General features: G+C 41.5%; 3 protein-coding genes across 6 annotated transcripts in view; 1 reads left to right on the top strand and 2 right to left on the bottom strand.

Annotated features, from left to right (window-relative positions):
* dnm1l (dynamin 1-like) overlaps positions 1 to 568 on the bottom strand; it is a 9015-nt gene extending 8447 nt beyond the window's left edge. For both annotated transcript variants that reach the window (XM_028432147.1, XM_028432146.1), the window contains exon 1: positions 338 to 568. In XM_028432147.1, coding sequence (XP_028287948.1) covers positions 338 to 439 — 102 coding nt within the window. In that variant the 5' untranslated portion in view covers positions 440 to 568. The remainder of the gene's footprint in view (positions 1 to 337) is intronic.
* Positions 569 to 1975: 1407 nt separating this feature from the next.
* On the bottom strand, positions 1976 to 3617 carry dnajb9a (DnaJ heat shock protein family (Hsp40) member B9a). The gene is made up of 3 exons (XM_028431299.1): positions 3426 to 3617; positions 2854 to 3087; positions 1976 to 2748 (listed from the first exon to the last, which is right to left on the bottom strand). Exons 2-3 carry the CDS (start codon positions 3068 to 3070, stop codon positions 2309 to 2311), a joined length of 657 nt encoding a protein of 218 aa, XP_028287100.1. The 5' UTR covers positions 3071 to 3087; positions 3426 to 3617; the 3' UTR covers positions 1976 to 2308.
* A 667-nt stretch (positions 3618 to 4284) lies between these two features.
* LOC114452438 (calcium-independent phospholipase A2-gamma) lies at positions 4285 to 23747 on the top strand. 3 transcript variants are annotated; one of them, XM_028431755.1, is made up of 10 exons: positions 4285 to 4430; positions 4710 to 5956; positions 6765 to 6914; positions 8381 to 8532; positions 8758 to 8852; positions 10116 to 10287; positions 10602 to 10659; positions 11020 to 11211; positions 19283 to 19478; positions 22002 to 23747. In XM_028431755.1, the coding sequence occupies exons 2-10, from the start codon at positions 4781 to 4783 to the stop codon at positions 22274 to 22276; spliced, it is 2466 nt and encodes an 821-aa protein (XP_028287556.1). In that variant the 5' UTR covers positions 4285 to 4430; positions 4710 to 4780; the 3' UTR covers positions 22277 to 23747. The 3 variants fall into 3 exon arrangements, with proteins under 3 accessions (XP_028287556.1, XP_028287557.1, XP_028287558.1); XM_028431756.1 differs by having other exon boundaries at positions 4304 to 4418; XM_028431757.1 differs by lacking the exon at positions 4285 to 4430 and having other exon boundaries at positions 4710 to 4810; positions 4900 to 5956.
* The last annotated feature ends 914 nt before the right edge of the window (positions 23748 to 24661 follow it).

Consider the following 24661-nt stretch of genomic DNA (forward strand, 5'->3'; position numbering starts at 1 on the left):
CACTATTATTTTAAACAATTTTTACTCCCTAGAACTAGCAAGTGTGTTACTGAAAAGTATTTTAAGACAGATGCTTATACTCATTTGATTTCTCGGAATGATTAGAAAGCTAACTCGTGGATGTGCCTGTCAACTGTCAACCAAAACAGCTAGCTAATGCTAACTTTGCTGCTTGGGTGGTGGTAAACAAGAAAAGGCTACACGTATGCATTGTGTGTAGGCAGTTATGACCGAAACTGAAACAAAAACAGTGGAAAAGACAAGCGAAGCAGCCAAAACAATAAGTTGGCGCAGGCTAACAAACTTGCTAACCTCCAGGCAAAGTGACGCCTCTCACCTGCGTTCCCACCACAACTATCTGCGGCAGTTGGATGATATCTGCGCCGACTGTGTTAAATACATCTTGCAGTTTGTTTATGACAGGTATGAGGGCCTCCATGAGCTCCGATACTGATCCCGACCTGTCAAATACACAACTTTCGAACTAAGCGCTCGGGTACAAAGTCATTCAATGTCCCCGCAGCTAAGCTACTGCCTGGCGTTTCTTTGGATCTGCCAACAACTGCGCACACAGTTGCGCAGAGTTGCATCATGGGAGTTAGAGTTTACTAAAGTCTCCGCTCAGCAGCCTCAATATCAGTTGCCGAACTACATTTCCTGGATGACATCGTTAACTACAACAAACCAAAAAGATATATATATAATTATATATATATATATATATATTTATATATATATATATATTTTTTTTTTTCAGTTACCACAACAGAGACTCGTCCAGCCTCTGACTCACAGCTTTACAATCTCATGTTTATTTTAAGTTTGAACCTAAATGACTGGCCCGTCTGTAACATATTAAAAATGTGGTTTGTAAAAAAAAAAATCACAGATTTTTACAATTGTGTTTTAAACAATGGGCAATGTATATAAATTGTGACTGTGGCAGTCTGTGTGTAGTGAAAACACCACAGAGTAATTTGCCATTGACTTCTGAGCGATCCTGTCTCCATATATGGAACGGTTATGTGTGGAAATACTGACGACACCATGTTTTGGAGGTGTAAGGATCCTGATTTGGAAGGCCACATTCTACACCCATTATATGCCATTAAATGACTTTTATCAAAAATGTGATTGAAGCCACAGTCTTAGTGTTCCACAAAATAAGATAAAAAGATATTTTCTTTACAAAAAAAATGACATTGGCCGTTGTATACCACAATATGTAGTGAGTATTGGACATTACGGTGTCAGATCTAAGTAATTTCACAGGATGAGGGTCACATGAGAGAAAATGTTTTGTCCACTACAGCATAAGCTGCTCTAAAATTAGACCTGCAAACCCTAACATGTACTGTAGTGAGGTCACAGTTGAACAGGCCCTCCACAAGTGACTTTTAAAACATTATACATTCCTTTGTGGTTTATCTGGAATTCCACTAAAAAGATAGGTTGAACTTTTTTAATTCCACACTTCTTTTTTTAAGTCAAATATGACATATTTTGTACTAAAAATAGCCTCAGTCCTATGATACTATGGAAAAAAATAACAATATAAAATCTAACCTAAATAGGACCTAAACTAAAGCAAACTTAAAAAGAATCTAAGGAATAGTTAATACAAATTGAACTGCAGTAGTAGCCTTTTCCCATATCTCTGCAATAGTTAAAAAACTAAACAGTCCACTAATGCTGTATCTGCTTTCTTTACTTTTCAACTCTACTGAATATAAAAACATGAATGGCATTGTAGAGCGTGTACTACAAGCTCCAAAAACCACCCCAACATGTGGAGGGTCCCAGGTTTTTGTTGCCCATTTTGACAACCATAAGCAAAACCACAGGCTGCTATTGTTCTACAGCCTATAGTGGCTCGAGACTTATAATAGCAGCGTCTATACAAAGAAACCAGAAACTGTTAAAAACAGAGTGGGAGCAGACCTAGTACTCCCTGAGCACATGTATTTCTGTAACATACGGTGCAAGACTTTTATTTTTCACTGTATTATCAAAAGAAAGTGCTTGACAAAAACAGACACACAAAACTAGACAAAAAACTACCCTAAAATGTATTCAGCACTAAGCAAACACTACAATCACTTAAAGTCCATGAGCATACACAGGAATCCGCTTGAAAAGAATTTAGCAATAAGCTAAGTAAACAGTGTATTCAGTTCTTGTTATTTTGTGTCATCTCTCAACATGACTGTTCAAAACTCACAGCATTTGAACCAAATGGCTTTCCACTATTTAATTAATACAAGAGCAATGTATCATCTTTGGGGAAATTGAATTAATTAACTTTATTCTAAGATGCAGTGCAGTCTGTGTATGTGGTTACAATGTTTCCTCTACGCTGTGTTACTGTTCTGCAGTGTTGTTTCGTCGCACCATGAAATCTGTTTTCAGTCTGTTTAGCGTGTCTGTCAAAAGTAAACATTCTCTCCATGTCATCAAACATGTCATTTAGGACACCTGCTCCAAAGCCTCCACCGTGAAAGTGTCTTTTATGTCTGTTGTGGGTATCCTTGTGGGATCTGGAGTGTTCGTCGTAGTGTCTTCGGTGACGTGCATGCCTGTTCTGGCTGTAGATGTCAAAGTCTTTGAACATGTCGTCAAAGTTGAAGCTGAAAGGCTGGTGGGCGCCCTGTGTGTGTCTGTTCTGTGTTTCCTCAGAGAAGAAGGAAGACATGTCATCAAACTGGTCATACTCTCTTCTTCTGGTCTCATCTGATAAAGCTTCATAAGCTGTGTGGGAGGAAGAGAGACAGGATTTGGATTCAACATTAAAATCTGTGGCAGATACAAAAAAAAAAGCCCATTATAACAGAAAACAGAACAATTTAACTCTACCTTCAGCAATTTCCCTGAATCTGGCTTCAGCGTCCGGGCCCTTGTTCCTATCTGGGTGATATTTCATGGCAAGTCTGTGGAAAGCTTTTTTTATCTGGCGCTCCGTGGCACTTTTAGGCACACCCAGTATATCATAGAAGTCCTTCTTGGCCAGTATAAGCTCTGTTATCATGAGGCTGCACACTGCAAACGATACCACAGACTGAGCAGCTGCCATGGGTGCAGTGTTCCCCACTGTCAAAGAGATCAATAAGAAGAAAAATGAATCGGTTACATGCAATACACAAAAAAGTGATTGGTAATTTATAAATAAATGATGTTATTTTACTAGATTTTAGCTAACCATATACTTCTAACATGTGGCAACATGCTTGTTGTCTTCCTTTTAGTTAGCATGATACATCAGTTAACGCTTGTCTTGACGTGTTTGTACATAGTAAGGTCGCACTGAAACATCGTGGATGTCTGCATCATCGCTAACTTGACATCAACATCGCCTGACATTAGCTTACATCAGCTAACACAACCTGCTCCGCTTACTGTCTTCTCACGTTTAGGCACAAATCACCTACCTTATGGGGGCACGACCGCTTCTCTATTGACAATTTAACCGACACCAAACATGATAATGTGACGTCTCTGTTATATCAAATACTACAGCGATAATAAACGGTGAGGTTAAGAAACAGGTTAATTTCCATCTCCTCCTCCTCTTCTTCTTCTTCTTCTTCTTCTTCTTCTCTGGTCTCGCGGTAAACAAGCGGGGTGAGTTAAGTATTTCTTCCCCCTGTCGGTCAACGAAGGCAACAACATTCCTTCAATGAGATGAACATTTTGATAGCTGAATGGCTGAAATCGGCCAATGTATGCTGAAGATACGCTGCGCCAAAAAACGTACGGAAGAAGAAGAACAACAACAACAATCAACAACAACAATTGCCTAGCAACGGCAATCAAACTAATAAACTTAATTCAGAGAAGGAAGTGACTCGTCTTCAAAGTTTTCAGGTATATTTAAGTAATTATTAAAATACATATTGTTAAAATATTTGGACAAAGAAGTATTATAAACTTATATACACAATATCTATGACCGGTGCTAATACTGTATGTCTTCTCCCAGGAGTGTTTTTTTTAAACTTTGGAGATCGTTATACTTTTCATGATCTTATCTAAAAATAAAATTCTAACATTTCTTATTCGCCCAAATGTCTTGTTTTGAGGGGTGAGGATGATATCTCCACCCTCCCTGCTAAAGTTCGGGGTACGCCTTGTTACATTAGAAGCGAAACCTCTGCAGTGGAGCCAATGGAGAGCGATAGGCTCTAGGTCGGGTCGGCAGAACTCCCTAAACCAATCAGCAGCTTCGATTCAAGGGCCAACTAGCCAATGGTGGGGCAAATGGATGATCACGTGATCGCTGTGTTTATTTCAACTATCGCCATCACGTCACCCTGGACTTCAGATATTAGGTTGACTGGCGTTGTGCTGATGTGTTAGCGCTAACATAAAATAGCGATTTAATGTTGAATTTAAAGGATTCCACGCTGGCTTGATGCGACAAAGTAAATAGACTGGTATGGCTTATTTTGTTTTGTTTTGTATCGCTCCGCTGTGAAAGCTAGCGCTTTAGCAAGCTCATGGCTAATGCTCACGTAGCTAATGTTTGTTGGAGTAGAAGAAAAGTAGGACTTATCAATTACAGAATAATGACCTCGGTTCACTCAGTGTTTTGTTTCATGTCATTTGTGTTTCATGTCACGTTTTATTGAGATGTTCTTTATGTTTATGTACATGTTGTCCATGTATGTATATGTACGTCTTTCTCATCTTCTTTTTTTGTTGCTCATCACCAGGTTAATGAAAAGAAAGAGCATAGACCTAATTTCTTTGGATGGCTTATAACCCCCCTGTGCCCTGAAACAATATGAACCATAGATGGGCTCCAAATACATGGGTGAAAATAAGCAAAGCATTTATGACGTGTCACACACATGCTCACAAGACAGCAGCGTTACTTCGTTTGTGTGATACCTCTCACTGCAGGATTCACGTGCAACAACCTGTTCGCCACAACACTGGCTCCCTCAGCTGGAAGCACTACCTGAGGGGCAGGGGTCGTAAACGATGGAGCTTTAAAACTAACCAGGTGAAACAGCGACTGGGACTACACACCAGCTCCCCGTATTTGAACACTTCAGCCTCAAGGTGGTCTACTGGTCTGAGCCAACACATGTCACGGGTCAGGAGCACGCTGGACACAGTTTCTAAAGCTGTGAGCGGAACACATACAGACCTTCTGTCTAAACTTGCCAGACTCAAACCTAATGCAATAAAAGCTAAGCAAACATCAGAGGCTAGTGTTGAGTCAACATCAAAAGCTGAGCAAAGCGAACTTAAGCCTTCTCCTGCTCCTACTACACCCAATCCGCCTCTTTCCACTTCTGCTGCTAAAATTGATGCTACCTCCACTCTTCCTCTCACCTCTACTCAGCCGACTGTCACCACCACAGTACCAACTGTGCCTGAGCCTAAGGAGAAAAGACTGAAACCCACTGTCAAAGCTAGTTCTGCTAGGAAGCAGGAGGAGCTTCTACCTTCACTGGATGAGAATGAGAGGGAGAAAGGCACAACTTCCAAACAAACCACTGCACTTTTCCATCCCAGCACTTTTTCAGTCAGCCTGGATGAGACTTACAGCTACCTAGCCCATCACATAAACACATATTTTGGAAGCAGTACAAAGACTCAGGACAAAAAATTGGACAATGCCAACAATTCCTCTACCTCCTCTAAGGATCAACAACCCTCACACCTCATGTTGGTGTCTGATAAAACAGACCCCGCTTCTCCAGTTACTCATCCATCCGCTAAGAAAAGCTTAGGACAGTACCTGTCCTATTCAGCTCCCACCGTGCAAGCATTTGTTGGGAACTACATTGCTCCCCTTGTTCCTAAGTTCAGGACAGTGGAGTCCAAAGTTCCTAGAGTGGAGGAGAAGAAATCCGAGGATGTGTCAGTAAAACAGGCTGAGGCCACAATTAGTCAAGAACAGAAGGCTGCAGAGGAGAAAGCCAAGAAGCTTCTTCTTCAAAGGGAAAAGGTATGTTTGCAGCAAAGTTTCATTCATATATCTTTTCTTATGATTGCCAATGAGTTATTCAGTGACCAGTACTCTAATACATTTGTATGCTGTCTTGTGCAAACATTTGTTTTTTTGTACTGGACCAGACACTGAGATTCTGCATGGGATCTGACCTGTGTCTATGTTTGAGTGAAACATGATGCCCACATCAGGTAGTTTTGAGTATCTGGGGGACAACAGTCTATGCACTGACCAGCACATTACAACACCCAGCATGTGTGTTGGCAGTGTGCTGACTTGCTGTCTGCATTCTGGGAATCTGTTTTCAAAAATAACCTGTTGGGTATTTGGAGGATCACCAGTGGTGCGCACACTATAGGTAAACTGAGGTCTTTGTGCTGTGAGCTCATGTAACACTTTTTGTGATGGCCCTAAATTCTGTCTAATGACAGCAACTTTAAGTAAATATCTGGAACAAACCTACAGCTTTGTGTATTTACACAGGGGGGTGTGAAACGTCATATCACACACAGAACTGTGCTTTGAAATGTTTTTCCACACCTCACTATGGGTGCTAGTAAATGCAATAATCAGTTATTAAAATGTTTAGCTCATTTATGTGCATATTTAAACATATTTAAACATAATTTAGGATGATATTAGTACAGTAATCAATTCTATGTAAAACTCATACTCGGATTGTTACTCTTATCAGTTTGTATCTAGCATTTTATCCTGTAGAATCTGCCTTAAACCAGCCCCAGCTAAAGGTTGAAAGTAAGATCTAACTGATTGCACACATTAAAATGGTATTTTTGTCTCCTAGATTATTGCCAGGGTGAGTGTGGATAATCGAACTCGAGCTCTGGTCCAGGCACTCTACAGGGCATCGGACGTAAGAGTCTATATCAGCAGGGTGGAGGACTTAAGTTACCACCTCTTGGAGTTTCCAGAGACTCGTGCTGTTGCTGTCAAGGTGAGAAATTAGCAACAGAGCTCATATGTATAATATACAGTAGTGTGTTATTTAGGTAAAAAACGATCATGTCCTATGATAACATAATACTGTGATGTTTGCATGTGTTTGTGACAAAACATCTTTATGTCTGCTGTGGCAGCAGATTGTGTGTTTTCTCCCTTCAGTCCCTGAACTAGGCTGGTGCATGCAGACTGCCTACTGTAGTATTTATTTATGTCGCAACCTTTATTGTTAAAGGTCGGGTAGGAGATTTCATTCTGATGCACTTGGTGTTAAATTAGTGTAACTTCTCTTTACACTCCGATAGCAACTGATTAGTTCGGCAGTTTCGCTTTAAAACGAAGAATATGAATCATCTGTGGAAGTCACAGACTGGTTGGGAGGCGTGGCTTCCGGGTGAGCTCTGAGAGAACGGGGCGTGTGTTTACTTTCAAAATCTCCTACCCTACCTTTAAGCTTCGCCACAGAAATAACGTAGGCCACTTTGCGGACTCTGAATTTTTGAGTCTGAATTCAGCGCTCAGACACCTCACATGCTTATTTCAACCACATTATTCAGTCTGTTTGTACTACATATCATTCATGTCATTTTTTATTTACCGTGAAGAAAAAAAAAACAAAAAAGCGTAAAAAAATCCATCCAGTCTCTTCACATAAACATCCCTGGCCATTTTCTCCTTGTCTGTTTCTCCTTAACGACGACTCCTGCTGGAAACTTTTCTTTAGGCAGCGTCTTCCTCTTCCATAGGCGGAAGTTTCTGTCCATTACCATGGCAACCGAGAACAACAGCAAACGCTGACTTCTCGTGCCTCGTGGTCCGTGCTGGTCCCCATTCTCTCCACAGTTTGGTTCACAGGGATGTCGAAAGTAAGGGGGACTTCATCCATGTTGGTGATGTGGCCGGGCTGGATGTTTTTGCTGGCAATGTTTTCACTGCAGTAGACGCGGAAGCTGGCCAGCTTTTCTTCGTAATCCGCTGGAAGTTGCTGCGCCAGTACCATAGCGTTCAGCTGATTGGTGAATTGCTGCCAGCGTACGTAGTGTACGTGTTAAGTAGTATCCATCTGATTGGTTCATCGCTGCTAGCGTACGTAGTGTACGTATGACGTACTGTTCAGCGGATTGGTGAATTGCTGCCAGCGTACGTAGTTTACGTATCACGTCCCCATGTCTGGTACTCAACCCATACACAAGACCGTAATACATATTGAATATTTTTCTAAATTTAATGTATTTATTTAATGAGTTGTGGGAGCAGTTTTCAGGAGGCATTGATTGTTGCAGTTCATGCTGTATGAAATGTATTATTTTGCACTTGAGGAATGTTTGTGTTAATGGTTCCCTTTTAACTGCTACCCTGTCCCCCCTCACCCATACCTGTCCCTCCTCTACATTTACAGTCAACACAATTTTCTTATTCCCCTGGTAACATGCAGCTATGGTGTGTTTATGCGTTCCTCAGGAGAAGGTTATTCCGTGCCTCCTGCGTCTGAAGCAGGCCAACGATCCGGGGCTGAGGGCAGCAGTTAGAGAAGCTCTCACTTTAGTGGGCTATCATAAACCTGTTAAGGGCCGAGGCGTACGGATCTTATCTATTGATGGAGGAGGTTTAAGGTAAGTTCAACTCTCCTTTCTTGCCTTGTTTTCATTTTTTCCTTCAATAAATCAATCCCTGGCACTAGGTCGTTTCAATATACTGTAGAACCAAATAGTGTTTACATGGGGCCATGAATGAATGCTTTGAAAAAAAAAAATCAATTCACAGTGATCTATTCAGCTTTAAGGTTTCAATCATGAAGTCAGTCATGTGTTTTTTAATGTCTGGCTTTATATTTCCAGGGGACTTCTTGCCCTTCAGACTTTACACAAGCTGGAAGCCCTGACTGGCAAACCTATTTACAAACTGTTCGATTATATTTGTGGCGTGAGCACAGGTACGTTGTCCTCCTGCCCTACTTCTCTACATTTATACTGTTGCATGTGTGGGGATTATCAGCGCAACACTGTGCAGAGCACAGCCTGATCTGACAGCACAGATCACTCACTGACCCATTTGCGACTCTGCTCTTGATTTGACCTCAATTTCAAAAGCAACTCTACCCCATTCAATTTTGTTGCTGCAGCACTATGACAATATTAATATTAGTATTGATATGTAGTTTTGTGTTTGTATCAACTAACATGCTTTTAAGAATAAAAAAAGTAAAACTGTAAATCAACTTTGCCTGACGGTATATACAATGACCACAAGAGGGTGCTGTGGGCCACCATCGGGCTGCTGATCTGCTGCTTTCATTTCATAGCAGGTTGAAAAACTGCTTTTTATTCACAGAGCACTTTGAACTTTAATCTCTACCAGATAAAGGTTTAAACTTCTTTCTGCTCTCTTCATCTTAATCTGCAGCAGTTCTGCAGAGGTGCTTCATTTTAGGGTTTAGGGGGTGTTGTCAAACAATAATGTAATCTGTCAATTAATCTGCGTATTAGAACACCTATCTGTGCCACATCTGGATCATTGATTACCTGCATTATTCAGGTAAACTTAATCTCTGCCTGTGCTTCACCAATGTGGCCTCTTAATCCTGTCAGGCTTCCTAATAATTGGGAGAAAATAGACTTTCTGATTCTAAGAAATCTTTTGCAATAGTCTCATGTCCCTGTTTAGTTTTGTGCACTTCCAATGAATGGTTAATCATTGGTGAGGTTACTCCTAACAGCTTCACGCTATTATCCCCCTTTAAACCCTATCTTACAATGCCCCCTTTCAGATTAGGGCTAATGAGTACCCTGGTCACTTTTCTGTAGCTGTGGCAGCAGCAGTCCTACTACTTAATAACGTGGTCAGACTGCTATGGCATGCAGTGACTTTAAATGATAGGGCTGTACAACTTAATAAAAGAGAGGCTGTGAGCATACGGTAGCAGAGGGAAATGGATGCAGGGGTTGGAATGCAGATGTGGCGACAGATGCAGGTGCTTTACAACATCCTCTAACCTTAAATACGGCTGATCACATTAACCTGAAAGTAAAACATGTAGTACCTGAAGTGTGAAAGTTGCTAAAGTGAAATGTACCGGCTCCCCCTTGTTTCTGCTGTCTAACCAACTTGTTACATTCTCAAAGCAGTGATTGAAATTCTCATGCTTCCTGTTTACAGCTGGATGTTCTTTGAAAGTTTGATTCTGCTCCCACCTCAGGTGCAGTTCTAGGCTTCATGCTGGGCGTGTTCCAGATCCCTCTGAACGAGTGTGATGATCTTTACCGGAAGCTTGGTTCAGATGTTTTCAAGCAGAATGTGATTGTTGGCACCGTGAAAATGGGCTGGAACCATGCTTTCTATGACAGCGATGCCTGGGAGAACTTACTCAAGTCAGTCTCACTGTTATTATCACTGACAGGGTGGGATCAAATAGAACCATGTCACAATATTTTAATATTCTGATCTTGTTGTTGTGTATAGGAGCTTTTTAAGGGCGCACACACAATATATTGTGTATTCTATATTGTGGAAATAACTGGACCCCAGTCATAGAATCCTATATATTGTACATTGATTGCTGTAAATTCCATGAAACAGAAAAAATATTTGCAAAATCGAGTATTTTCTAAATCAGTTATGAGTTATTATACAACTCAGAAAGCCGTACTGTAGAAAATAACTTTGCCTTTCTGTGCCTCCACAGAGAGAAAATGGGCTCCCACCTCCTGGTGGAGACTTCAAGAAACCCTGAATGCCCCAAGGTAAGCTTGTGAAGATGCTCGGATTCTCCCCACTTGTTCTGTTCTGCCTCAGACCAGTGAGTCTCCGCCTCACCTTGTTTACTAGAATATCACAAAGAAAGCACCTCTTTCTCTATCTCAGTTTCATCTCTGTACATGACAGGTGAAAGGAAAATAGACATATACGACAGTGTGTCTAAAGAAGTCTATAGAATCTTAGCTGACTTCTCTGAGACTCGGAGAGCAGAGATGATATTGAATGGATATGCCAGGATGTCAAACCAGATATTACACTTGCATCTTTCATCTGTTTGTGAAATGCTGCCTCCTTCTGAAAAGGAAAGATTTTTTTCACTGTAATTTTGCTCTCCTCACCTGTAGGTGGCAGCTGTGAGCACCATTGTGAATCGGGGCACTCTGAAAGCGTATGTGTTTAGGAACTACAACGTGCTGCCTGGGGTGCGCTCGCACTACCTGGGGGGCTGCCAGCACCAGCTCTGGCAGGCCATCCGTGCCACCTCAGCCGCTCCTGGGTATTTTCAGGAGTTTACTTTGGGGAATGATCTCCATCAGGTCAGTTCCAATCACAGCAGCAATCTGTGAGCAATTTAGAGTTTGCACTGTATGCTTTTTTTTGGGGGGGAGGGGGGAGTCATTTCACAAAACCTGGCACAAACATGTGACAAAACTGATTCTACCAGTGCTAGTATTATTTCTATTCAGTTACATTTTTATGCTAAAAACTCATTCAACACAATTGAAGCTTTGTTAGGCCTCTGAAATCACACTGATGTTTATTTATCCTATTTATTATCCCTGTAAAGGCTTATTTCCTGTCTTTCAACAAAGCATATTTACACACTTTGGATGGCAATTAACTGCAGTCCTCTGCTACAGTACCACGTGACTTTACTGTTCATCTGCTGCTGGATTAAAATGCCCCGTGCAGTCAGTGTTGACAGAGTATTTGAAGTATTTTGAGAAGCCTAATGATAAAAATCCTCCACGCAGCAAGAGACGGGGAGGAACTTCCATTTCCTTCTCATCAGTGTTTATTTCCAGTCAGCTACATTTTGACAGGAAAGTGAGGGCTAGAGTCAGGGTCAGACACACTTAGATCCATCTTCACTAAACAGGTACGCATTAGCCATCAGAAACCAAAACAAACTCTCAGACCACTCTGCCGTTTTACTGATCAATATGTATGGCTGCTCTGCCTTTTTAAGTAAGGGCTTAGACGGAACACATTAAAGGAATAATACACCACATAAAAAAGAAGAGTGAATTATATTATCTTTAATATAGAATATAAAGGTATTCATGTTGCTTCTGTTTGACTTGTAATATCCAAATATCAGTAGTCTTCTTGAATCAACAATCTTCGGGTACAGACTCTGGCGTACTCAGCATCCACTTGACACATGTGAATGAGCACATGTTTACATCGAATGTAATATCCCATGCTGACACCCCTAATTAGAAGCCATGATAGTTATGTAGGTGAATGGGGAAGTGCAGGGGCAGAGAATGAAAGAGACTGACTGATGAAAACCCAGCTGCAGTGGGAGATTTCCCCAGCATGCTGTCTAGCAGGTCCCCCTCTTCTTTGAGATGCATAAATTAACCCAGTACAGTTCTTCTCTGTTAGACTGCTGCATCTGCTTCGTTAAAATGAAAACACAGACTATCTAATTATGGAACTGCTTCTCCAACTCGTGTTGCTGTTAGTTGGCCGCCAGCAGGAAACCTCACACTGAGAAGATGAGACACCGTCAGGAGTTTAATGTATTTAACACATCTGATGTGAAATCAGTTACAAGTGTTGTAATTTCATTTTGTTTCTGCCAAGAGGAAGTTCCAAATAGAAAGCTTAATTCAAACAGAAAAAGTTCTGCTTTGTCCTGACTTGGAGCTGGATTCATTTTACATCAACAATTCTTCACTTTAAAATACTATCTCTGATAGAAACTTTGCTTCTTCTGTTCCATGGTTTGTCCCCTTTAGATTTCATACAGATTTGATACAGAATATTACCTACTACCGTATTTTCCAGACTATATGTCGCACCAGCCAAAAAATGCGTAATGAAGAAGAAAAAACCATAGATAAGTCGTACCGGAGTATTAGTCGCACCAGCGGGCCAGCGTAAATCACTACGTTTTTAGTGTAACGTTGCATCTGACTTCCTCTTACTTAAGTGGTGCGGCTGCAGGACATTGAGAGTGAGACACGCATTTCAATAGGTCCTCACGCAGAGAAATGTTCAGCTTCGCCACACAGAAACTCCTATAAACATCCTGTAAATGAGTAAAAGGCAGACTACTGTGCACTATAGCTGTCTGGAATTAGCGACCTGTCGGCCTATCGGCTCAGCTGCAAGCACACGTTCCAGGAAGTGTGGACAAGCTGGAGGTGGACGAGAACCGTCAGGAGAAGGACAGAACAGCTGCCATTATATTTGTAGTTGGACGTCAGGACCAAAGGATAACTAATTGTATATTTTTTCATATATGTCGCACCTGAGTGTAAGTCGCATACCCAGCCAAAGGATGAAAAAAGTGTGACTTATAGTCCAGAAAATACGGTGCATATCCTGGTTGTTTAGAGTCAGAAACTACCTTAATGACTTCTCCAACTTCTCCAATTCCTGCTTTTGCTTAACATAGCTCAAAAACACAAAATCATTTGTTAACCTCAATATCAACTATCTATAGAAGTGTAAACAATAGAAATTAGATTTTTTTTTTCTATATCAAAATTCCCACTTGTTTCTGTTTTTAATAATAAATCAAGCCTTACATTAAAACTGATTGATTATGATGTTTGATATGCTCCTTTTAACTGTATTATGACATTTGACTTGAGTATTATAGTCAAAGAACAACTTTTTTATATGCAGTTCCAGGCTGCTTTTTTCCATGTGAATGTTTGGCCATCTTCAAAATGCCACCATGTGTGACGACTTTATTCATTGGCTACTTGAGACTTGTCGTTATTATAGCATGCAGGGTGGATGATGTCAGGATTCCCTAGAGAGAGAGACATCTCTCTGTTTTCCACAAACGCCCACAGACTTTTCCATTTAATTCAAGACCCGAACAATCATCCTTTTGTACGATGAGCGTAAGAGTCGCTGCACCGTGTGCTGAAAGAAGGCTGGGATCCTCAAGCAGTACTTAAAGAAAGTTGATTGTTCATTGATGTTTCTGTGATTAGATCAAAACTTTTTTTTTTGTTTTAAGTGTAGTTCCAGACAAATAATGTTGGGAAAACTGTAACATGGAGTGAGACCTTTGAAGAAGAGCAGCCATGCGATTATCAAAGCCTCACAGTGGCTACCATGGCTATAAAGAAGATGCCTTCATGAGAGGGGGAAACAAGGGAAAAGGAGCAGAGAAAAAACTAGAGGAGTTGAATGGAGGGTGGAGATGTGTGTTCCACATTAAAGCTGTTTTAGTTGTCTTGCCAATAAAAACAATGAAATAGAAGACTACAGACATTTCACAGGGGATGGCAGGGCATCCGTGGAACAGTTTTTTCCGCCTAGTTGCCATGGGGTCTCCTGAGGAGATGGGGAGGAATGAGAACTTGTTTTGTGCCCATCCATACCAGCAGATGTCAGAAAGTAGGGGGACTTGTCGGGCTGTACGCCCCATGTGACCTCTGAAAAGCCCCAATGTGGCACAACTCACAGCAGAAACACTTCACACAGACCCAGATGGAGGAGGTCAAATTGAGATCCCCATCATTTTTGTCTCTTCTGCGTGAATTAGTCTAAAAAACATCAGAGGGTCTTGTATAATTATGCTCAATAAATCATTGATACTCTGACAGCTCTTTCTTTGCGTCATTAGTCAGAAATTACATCCTCAGCACCACAGTGCGCAGATGTGGTACACTCATTCAGGAGGATGACAGAGGGCCAATCTGAGCTTTTTAGCCACTTTCCTCCTGTCTTACGCCCTCAGACCTTGGCCTGCAGGCTGTTGCAGGAAGGAGCTCAGAGACATTAGTCTTGCTTCAAACAGCTTCCTCTTCCTCTCAGGGTCTTTGTCCCTTGAGTATAAACTCACATGGATTCTTATGTTGTCACATCACCTACTGCTCCTTTTGTTCTGCCTAACAATGGCTTGCATTTGCACACTTGTGTAGGGATTAAGCTCCTCCAAAGATTATATTTACTGACTGCACTGTGAAAGCTTTCCTAGATTTTCCTCTGTCTCTACCGCCCCCATGCTTTCTTCAGCATTCATCACATTCAGCAGACTTTTGACTGCAGCGCCTCCAGATGAGATTCTCTTACAATTAATCACAGCTTCAGACCATTATTACAACATATTGGTATGCCAGTGTGCTTTCAGTAAGAGAAACAAGGTTTAAATTATCCAGTGAAATTATGCTTTTTTAATATGAAGTTGTCAAATATGTACATAATGCCTGGAGTGACTGGTGATTGAGTAAATATGAACAAGGATTTCTGCACCCATTTATATCCCTGTGAATTGTCATTCAGTTCAATTTCAATGGCTACGGCCGGCGGGGATGATTCATTGTTTTAATACCGGCTGTTCATGTGTGGTCATGTATTCACCAAATGTGTGGGAAATAGGTAACAGTCGGCAGTATATCTCAATCGCTTTTGCCTGCCGGGTAAACGCTGGCTGTCTCATAGATGCATCCTTCTTCTGTTGATAGCCTGGAAGGATGATTGGAACCTCGGTGTGACCTTTGGGGCCTATGAAGCTAAAAAGGCCAAGTGGACACTAGCTGACAGAATCACATAATTTGGCATGAAGACCTCTGACTTGACCTGGCTGCCGCTTAGGGAGTAGAGCTCATACCGTCCACATTCCTATTCCTGCTGGTGACAATGGTGCCATTTATGAGCATATGATGCAATTTACGCTATTATTTATTTTTATTTTTTTCTGAATGAGCAGATTTATTTTTGTGATACAATGCAGAGTGACTGAAAACATTATCTTCAGTCAGCATACATTGATTTGGTAGATTTATACTAAGAATTGAAAGCACAACACAAGGTTGACCATCTCTGGAAAACAGTCCTGTTACTGTGACAGACATAATCCATGACTTATGCAATTCTTCCCTAATTAATCATTTAAGAAAAAGGGCCTCATTGGCAAAGTGTAATAATAAATCATAACCAAGCTCGGTGCCCCTCAGTCCATCCCTGTTTAAGGAGAGGAAAGCAATTGAATGGAGCTGTGATGTGAATGCTACCGCAGATGCATTTTGAAGGTTCTACTTTGAGGCTCACCCACAGGGTAGAGAGAGAGAGAGTGCTGAGGCACATGAAGGGATGAAGCTTGCTGTCCCAGCTAATGGAAGCTGACATACAATGGGGCGTGAAATGACTTTTACTGATCCTGATGATAGCACCTCTTTCCTATTCAAACCAGCACTCCTCCTCTACGATGGTCTAAACTAGCACAATATAGATAAGCTCCCAAAAGTTAATGACAGTGGAGAGAAAATTTAAACACCAATGTATACAAATCACATATCTTATTTTAACATGTTTGTTACAGAGTTGTTTACTCTCTGCACTTGGTTTAATTGCCCGTCCGAAGAAATGAATCGTGGAGTTCTCGTTGAGAACTTGCTTTGTTTATTTGCAGGAAATTGAAGAGCTGATTTGTAAATCTGCCATCAAAACCCTAAAGGGCATAGGGCGAGACCAAATGAACTCAGATTCCCTGGAGCATTAACTAACGAGTTTTACCGGAATCAAGAAAAGCTCTCAGAGGAAATAATTAGGCCTTTCAGGAAGCCAGAATTCAAAGTTTGTATTCCTTTCCATCTGATTGAAGTATGACCTCAAAGCAGTCAAACCTCGGTCAGATGGTCAAACCTGATAGGACCGTACCATCTGAAGACAACTTCTGTTGGCACACAGCACGTCTCTTCAGCAGAGCAGAAACGAATCATTTCAAGTTGAGCATAATTAGAGCTCTAAATCCTCATAAATGGAAGTGACCTATGCCTCATGTTAAGCTGAATGTTTGACAGGTCTGAGTCAGGCTGTTCTGTATGCAAAGCTCCTTTGCAGATTGTCCAGAGTAGATCATTGTTTCTTACTTAACTCCTCACTCAGATATGTTCTGTCCTCAAGAAAGCCTTGTGTGAGAAGATGGCAGTGGACCAAGTATAGTTATATCTCTAAAAAGTAGCTGTAAAGAGCCAGGGTTCTGCCAGACTCTTTCCACTGTAGCTTGGTGCCTCTTTGTTGCCGACACCTGTGTAAAAAAAAAAAAAAAAAAAAAAAAAAAAAGACAGCTGCATCTAAGTTATTTATTCTTTTTAAAAGGAAGAAAAAGAGTGCCACACACAGAATAAATAAAGCCACCACAGACGTTCTTTACTCCAAAACACCCTGACTTTCCTCAAAGGCCCAGACTATATCCTTCAGCCTTGAATTGCTCGAGCAGGTGCAATGAAATGGAGACGAGTTACAGCATTCAGCCCCCAGCTACAAGACCATTACGCAGTTGGCTTCTAATTTTACATGCCTTGGCACTGTGTGCAAGGCCGGCCACTGTGCCTGTGAAACTTGCCCCCAGCTCACAGCACAATGAGCCCATAACAGGGACCGGACTGTTGCCATAATTGCCACAGAGTTCAGAAAATGGAGCCTCTCACAGTGGTGTGAGTGATAAGAAAACTGCTTAGTCGTTTTGTTTCCAGCTGGGTTTTGCCTGGTGCCCACTGCTGCAAGTCCCTCTAAGTCTCCATTAGGAGCACATCCAATCCTGCAAAATTCTGCCCCCTTTTTTTTCTGGAATTCATTTCTTGGTCTGCCAGACACCCTACTGCTGCATAATGACGTGCTTTGGACAAACGGCTACCTCAGCAGTTCCTCCATACTTTGTGACAGAGTGAAGTCCTCTTTGTGTGACTTCCATCTCAGCTAATGATGGCTTCTCTCTGAGGCTATGAGGCTATGAACTGTAGTATTGATTCAAACAGTACATCATCATAACAGACTACCCCTCACAACTACAATTCTTACACATGATGTGACTGAAGGTCTAAAGCCTTTTGTATTTTTCTTTATTTCACCACATAAGCCTATGCAAAGGTTATTTGATCTTTGAATGGATTGTCCCCAATGTTGGCCACACAAATGTACCAAAAGTAGTGAAAAGGCTTGGAGAAGAGCAGAGTGCTGCTAAACATGATGGCTTTTAACAGTAGAGCTGAGAATTGTTTTTGTTGTTACTGGATACATAAGCACTTAACAATTAATGCCGTGTAATTGCATGATTGTGGGCTAATAGCTGTTTGTTTACATTGTTGAACATGTTGAATCAGAGCATAAATAGTTATTCTCCTTAGGAACTATTAAAATTGTAGCCCGGGAGCTGCATTGAGGCTGCGTTTAATTTGCTTTGGCAGAGATCGTGTGATCTGTCTGATTAAAGAGTCATAGTCAAAGAGATGGATTTACACTTGGGGTTGATTATGTTTGATACAGTGAATGTTTAGAAGAGTATTGCTGATGGATTTTAACACATTTTTTCTGATTGGTTGTACCTTTATCCACTTTTGTCCAGAGGCTTCTCGCAAGGCTGTTTCTTCTGTGTTCCTGTGAAATGTGTGCATAGGCCACTTTTTACGCACACAGTATAGGACCACATGACACTACTGTGCATATATATGATAATATGGTTTACTCTGAAATTTGAAACCTTTATAGATGATTTTCCATTTTGAAGCATACCAAGAGAGAGTAAAGTAAATGTGGAGTCATTTTGTGTGCAAATATCAATCACAAGTCAATTATAACAGAGCTTCTGTAGACTGAGATAGATCATATGTTAAGTTTGCCAGCATCCGCTATCATGGAGCTATTAGTTGATGCAGTGCCTCATGTCCTGGTCTTTGGATGAAACTCACATTTTACCCTTGTTTGCACTGATTTGTCGTTAGGCTGCTATGTTATTGGAAAGATGTCATCTTCCCTGTGTGTGTGTGTGTGTGTGTACCCATGTGACATAGGCTGTCAGAAACACCCACGTTATTATATTCATTGACTCTAAACAAGCATGAGCTCTCGATCCAACATGCATATACACACAGTCACATAAACAAGCACTCTTCATTCTAGTGTCTCCCTAGACGCATGGGGCCCCTGCGGCTCACCCCCCCCCCCCAGCCTGGCCTCTTTAATGAGGACTGGCCCCTGTGTGTTTGATCCTTCTGCCAGCCCGCAGCCCTGCGGCCCCTCAGCCTCATGCCTATTCAACAATCCCCACAGCCTCTCCAGTTACTCCCCCACTGCCTCGGGTACAATATGGATCCAAAGCAAAAGCACTCCTGGGTGGTTGTTCGATATCAAAGCCCATCTGACTGAAACTGTGAAGGAAGGGGGGGAAATGGGGGAAAAAACACAACAATTTAGCACTGTGCTTTGTAGACCCACAAGTAGTTCTGGAACTACACATTGATTTTTTTTTTCTTTTTGTCAGATGTTCTTCAAAAATTCCATCTATTGACCATTCAAGTTTCTTTTTTTTAAATTTCAAAGCCAATTAGCGGTCTGTGTTCTTGGCATAAAACACCATTCAGAGCCTGTAAATAAGGACGTTGTAACATAGCACTTGTTCTTTTTTATTCACAGGATGGAGGTCTGCTGATTAACAACCCCACAGCACTTGCTATCCATGAGTCTAAGTGTTTGTGGCCCGATACGCCCCTAGAGTGTGTGGTCTCGCTCGGTACGGGACGCTTCGAAACAGCTGGAAAGAACAGCACCTCCTACACAAGCCTCAAAACCAAACTCACCAATGTCATCAGCAGTGCCACAGACACCGAGGGTAGGTCCTTTTAGAAATGATTGCATTGTATTTTATTTGTTTTATTGTTCTTTAGGTATGACACCTTTTATAAAAAAAATTCTAATGCAGCTCCACTAATTTAGACTTCAAATTACACTCTTGACTTGTGCTGCACTCTGAAAGAGGTGAACATCTTCTGTTCTGTGTCTCTGAGGTTCTCCTCACAGAGTACACTGTAAAATCATTTTTTTATATGTGTCTTTGTCAGTTGCTAACTTTGTAGTAGTGGTTCAATACAACATAGCTGGAGGGCCCCTGTTCTCACTTTTTCTAAAGAGTATAGAGTAAAATGGGTCATATAAAGGTGAACCTCATCAGCAACATTCAGATCCAACCAGTCTTCTTGCACACATGTCTTCTCTTGGCTACCATGGTGACAGGTCCTACACAAACTGTGTGGTTAAATATATTTCATGATGGCCTCTGTAACACCAACGTTTTCAACTCAAAGCATGCACACAAAAAGTGTTGAGTGTAGCACTTCATTCAAACATTCACACTCTCTCGCTCTGAAAAAGGTTTGTATGTAAGCATTCGTAGCAAAACATGAGCAAAATGTTTGCTTGAAAATGTTCCCAAAAGCTGCAAAACAAAAGACAGAATAGATGGAATGGAAAGGAGTCTAACTGCCTTTGTTTGCAGTGGCGCAGGTCAACACTTGACGATTGTGTAAATACACACTGTATTGCACAAAGATGCCCTGTTGGTGTATTATTTTGAAGGGAATGGAATTGGGTTATCATGTCAGCGGTGTAGAATATTTTGCACTGTGAGTTCTGGGTATATCCCGTGGTGACCATGTGTAGTGGTAACCTCTTCGTCTCCTTATCACCTCTAGACATGGGCACTGCTGCTGTGCCTAAATTTGGCTCGGTCCCCTCCCTGCCGCTGCTGCTGCTGCTGCGGTGCAGTGTGTGACCTAGATGCTTCTCTGCACTTGTTCCTCCTGTATTTGGGATTAAGCCCTCCCCTGCTTTCCAACAGGCTTTGTTATTTAGAAACGGCAGATTAGCAAGAATTTTTGTCACAGATTTTCTCTTTTTCCAAAGCTGAGTGTTCAGAAGCCTCCCACTTTGTCCGTGGTATATCAGTGTGGCTCGGGGTTGTTGTTGTTGTTTTGGGCAGATAAGGCTGGTCATGTAGGGGTTTAGATGCAAATACAGCTTCTTGTGGAATGAGTTTGGTTCTTTAACTAAACATGCAGTGATGTATTATCACTGTTAAACTAGTCGGGAATAATGATCCCGGATATGTTCTGTCATAAGACAGCTGTGCTCACATCCTCTCATAAAACCTTTGTGAAATGAAATGCTGTGCGTGCAGCCTATGCTAGGATGCTGTAAGTGTCCTGGTGCTTACATAATAAATGCTGACTTGTTGCCTGTTGTGCAGCCTGTGAATGTTTCCAGGCACAGCAAAGTGACAGAATTACAATCATGCTGGAGCCTTTGTGTGATTATCTGGAGTTCTGCACCTGGCAATGCTGATAAATAAGAAGAACCAACAGTACTGGGGAGATGTCTAAAGAAGTGCTCATCTAAACAACCAGCAAAAGATCGAATGTGTTGCAGTCAGTGAGCTGTACCATGCTATTTGCAGCACTTGTTCAGAAGAGGCCACAAGCTGCCCTATGCTAGGCAATACCAAGGAGCAACCCCTGTAGCAGCAGTTCCTCCAGGTCACTCCTAAGCAAGTCACTCCCAACACACACTATATATCGCAGCAGAAAATGGAACATTTTTGGTCTCTGTAGACAGTTTCTCCTTGCAATTCTTAAAGCATAATCAAAGGTGTGCCTGCACACCTCAGATCCACTCACGCCCCGTCTCTTTGCCCATATTTGGATTAATGTCAGTGACATGCTACCATGGCAAAAACAGCTCATCCAAATGACTTAGACTGTGCAATTACCCACGCAGCTGTGCACCCGTCAACTATAAAGGACTTTGAAACAATGCTTATCTTGTAAAGGAAGAAAAAACAGAGAGATTTGTCTTAATCAAGCTTGTCTCAAGCTAGATTTGTGTCAGGTTCTTTACCGTTTAAGAATGCGGTATAGCACAGAATGTTTACTGGATATAATATTACAGGAACAGTCGATAAAACCTGCAGACAAGTGACTCCTTTTTCAGTTTGTACAGCTAATATTATTCATGTTTGGATAGTGTGGGAACACAGGAAAAAATGTCTTTCCTGAAGGCGTGCTTTCACTGTTTTGTTACCCACGGCTTGTTTGTATGCATTTCTATGTTGTTGATTTTAAACTGCTCATGCGAGGCAGATGAAGACGGCCATGATTTACATTTGGCATCACCTCAGTCTCATTCCTCAGCACTCAGTGACACATGTAATGTTGTCTCAGTGCTGACAGACGAGCTTCGACTTGCCCTTGACATGACCTTCTCACTGTTTGAATGTTTACACATATTGGGACTATTAGAAAGTTAATTTTGTGTTTATGATACATGCAGCCTATGTCTCACCTCACATCCTCTCTTGCAGAGGTTCACACCATGCTCGACGCCTTCCTCCCAGCAAACACTTACTTCCGCTTCAACCCCTACATTAGCGAGGATATCTCCATGGATGAGAGCCGGCAAGAGAAGCTCAACATGCTGCAGGCGGAGGGCATGCGATACCTGGAGAGGAACGAGGAGAAGCTGAACAAGGTTGCTCGAATCCTTACCCGAGAGAAAAGCTCAAACCAGAGGATGACTGAATGGGCCAAGTACAGGCTTGACATGTATGGTCTGCCTGCTTACTTCTCAAAGTTTTAGATCCCTAATTTACACAGAAAATCTTCCCTTATTCTAAATTACCCAGAATACATCTTGATACTATGGTTCACGTGTCACAGGTACTGTTAAATAAACCATGCCAAATGCTACCTATCTCCTTATGCACAATTTATATAGTGATTTTAGTGTTAAAGATGCCCAAAGTTCAGACAATTGACAATATTCACTACCAACAGCTTTGGCAACAAATTTATCTAGCTGCCATTTGTTGGTTAGACTATAATAGAATAGTTACATAGAAAGAAATGTTCCCAAATGTAGAAACATGTTCATAGGAAATGTCCCATCATTTGTGGGACAACATATTTACTACCACAATTTATTTATTGTGAAGTTACGCAAGGATAAGAAAATGAAGGTTAAGCTAGCTGACTGTTCCTGGCTCCATATCTACCATTCAGATGTGGTGTCAAATTAGTACATCCTCCTCAAATGAAGACAACCTCCTAACATCTTAAAATAGTCTAGAATACAAACGCTGTAATTGTATATTGAAGATTAATAGTGTCTGGGGCAAAATTTCCCTGTAAAGACTTCCATCTCATGTTTTTAAGACAACCAGTATCCTCACAAACCTGTTTGTACTCTGTATGAACGGCCGTTATGTGTTATTCTTGTGTGCATAATGTCTCTGTTACCAATATTTAACACTGTAAAAGATGATTGTAAAAAATATTTTTCTTAATGGTCGAAGCATGGTCAATCTGAGCTCCTAATGCAAAGTGATAGATCTCAGTCTAAATGGCTAAACATTGCACATTTTACAATGCAGCTAACTGTGTAATCATGTAGTAAAAACAGTAGCATAGGGCACACTTTAAGCACTACAGTGTTATACATGATTATAAATAATAATAATTGATAGAAACCTCTGATATTGGTATTTTTAAACAAGGAGCCTTGCTGTCATAAGGATGTGTTTTATGTATGATTTTAGCCTTAGTGTATTTTAAGTCCACTTGTTTCAAAGGCTTTTATCAGCGCGCGCCCCATTGTTCGGTTGCATGGATTCCCTGTAGGCTACTCACAGTTTCTGCTGTTTCTTTAGCGTGTCCTCTTTCCCTTTGATGCCTTTTCTCAAAAGCCTCTTTCACCCTTTCCACCTTGAAGTGCTGTATCTCAGTCCCCACTCTGCTGTGTCTACTGTAGCGTTTGTTAAAAAAATCATGCAGCTTTTATCTGAAGGACTGATTAAAACGGATGGCTGCTTATTGATTGGCTGTAGAGTAAACATGTCTCCACTATGCTGCTAGAAAAATGCACTGATGACTTCCGTTTCTTTGCCTCACCTGCTCAAGTACTGTATAACAACTGATATAATGATGTGTTGTTCGATCACTCCCCGCAGGACCCGAAGTCAAATGGACACAGATATAACCCAGATTCATGTAATTCCACTGTTCTCCTGTGTAAAGACTGTTTGAGAGTGTAATTAAAACCCTGTCACTGAGCAACGCTGCACCTTTGCTCCTAATGATATGAAGATTAGTGATTGTAATCTAAGGAAAGCAGCTGCTGTTTCTTCCACACATCAGGAAGAGAGGACATGCAGATATTAGGTTGGTAAGTTGTCCTTACAACTGTTTAATTATTCAAGATGTGCATTGATGTGTGTCCTCGCCTCGGCTTCTGATCTGTATAATTGCTACAGCAGGTACACATGTAGAAGCACCACTGCCACTTCTCCAACTCAGATATGTGTTGTGTGTGTATTGGTGTTTTTTTTTTCTTTCAGGGGAATATAATTTGAAGGTTCTTCCCTGAGCTGCCTGTCATAAAGAAGAGCAAGGCGAGACGAGATGACTGTGCAGGGCTGTGCACAGGCACCTGGGAAACGGCTCTGGTCAGTGATGGATCGCATTTCCCTCCAGCATAAACATCCTGCATCTACAAAGCTCTCCACCGGCTGCTTACATGCATGAAAACACAGCGATAGCCAAGGAAGGCAGAGGACACAACAAATGGTCTGAGGAGGCACTCATGTTGAAGATAGGTAATGAATGTGATTTTATCTGGAATTTAATAGCAGTGCGGTGCAAAATCAAAGGACTTGTTGAATAAAGAATGATGCAAGAAGCATTCCCTTAGTCAAGCAGTTGTAAGAGAATGTGAATCACTCATTGAGTGAAGGGGGCAAAAGCCAAGTTTACTACCTGTCGATATGGCAACCACTGAGCTAAAAAGGTAAACGAAGCAGGTGTGGGGGGTGACTTCAGATCCACTGTCCTGGACAGTTGCTATCTCTTATCAAGCTGTCTGTAGAAATCTGCCTCTCAGAAAACAGATGTCGTCATCATCTTGCCTGTTTCCCTCACCAACTTGTCTTTCTCAGACGTCAGAGAGTGCTTTTACTGTTTGTACCGC

This window comes from Parambassis ranga, chromosome 19 (assembly GCF_900634625.1).
Source record: "Parambassis ranga chromosome 19, fParRan2.1, whole genome shotgun sequence".
Lineage (NCBI taxonomy): Eukaryota > Metazoa > Chordata > Actinopteri > Ambassidae > Parambassis > Parambassis ranga.

Coding starts and splice junctions, on each gene's coding strand:
- dnajb9a (XM_028431299.1), bottom strand. CDS start 3,070: ATGGCAGCTGCTCAGTCTGTGGTATCGTTTGCAGTGTGCAGCCTCATG. Junction 2,749..2,853: donor ATTCAGGGAAATTGCTGAAG/GTAGAGTTAAAT, acceptor CCTCCCACACAG/CTTATGAAGCTTTATCAGAT.
- LOC114452438 (XM_028431755.1), top strand. CDS start 4,781: ATGAACCATAGATGGGCTCCAAATACATGGGTGAAAATAAGCAAAGCA. Junction 5,957..6,764: donor TTCTTCTTCAAAGGGAAAAG/GTATGTTTGCAG, acceptor TTTGTCTCCTAG/ATTATTGCCAGGGTGAGTGT. Junction 8,533..8,757: donor ATTGATGGAGGAGGTTTAAG/GTAAGTTCAACT, acceptor TTATATTTCCAG/GGGACTTCTTGCCCTTCAGA.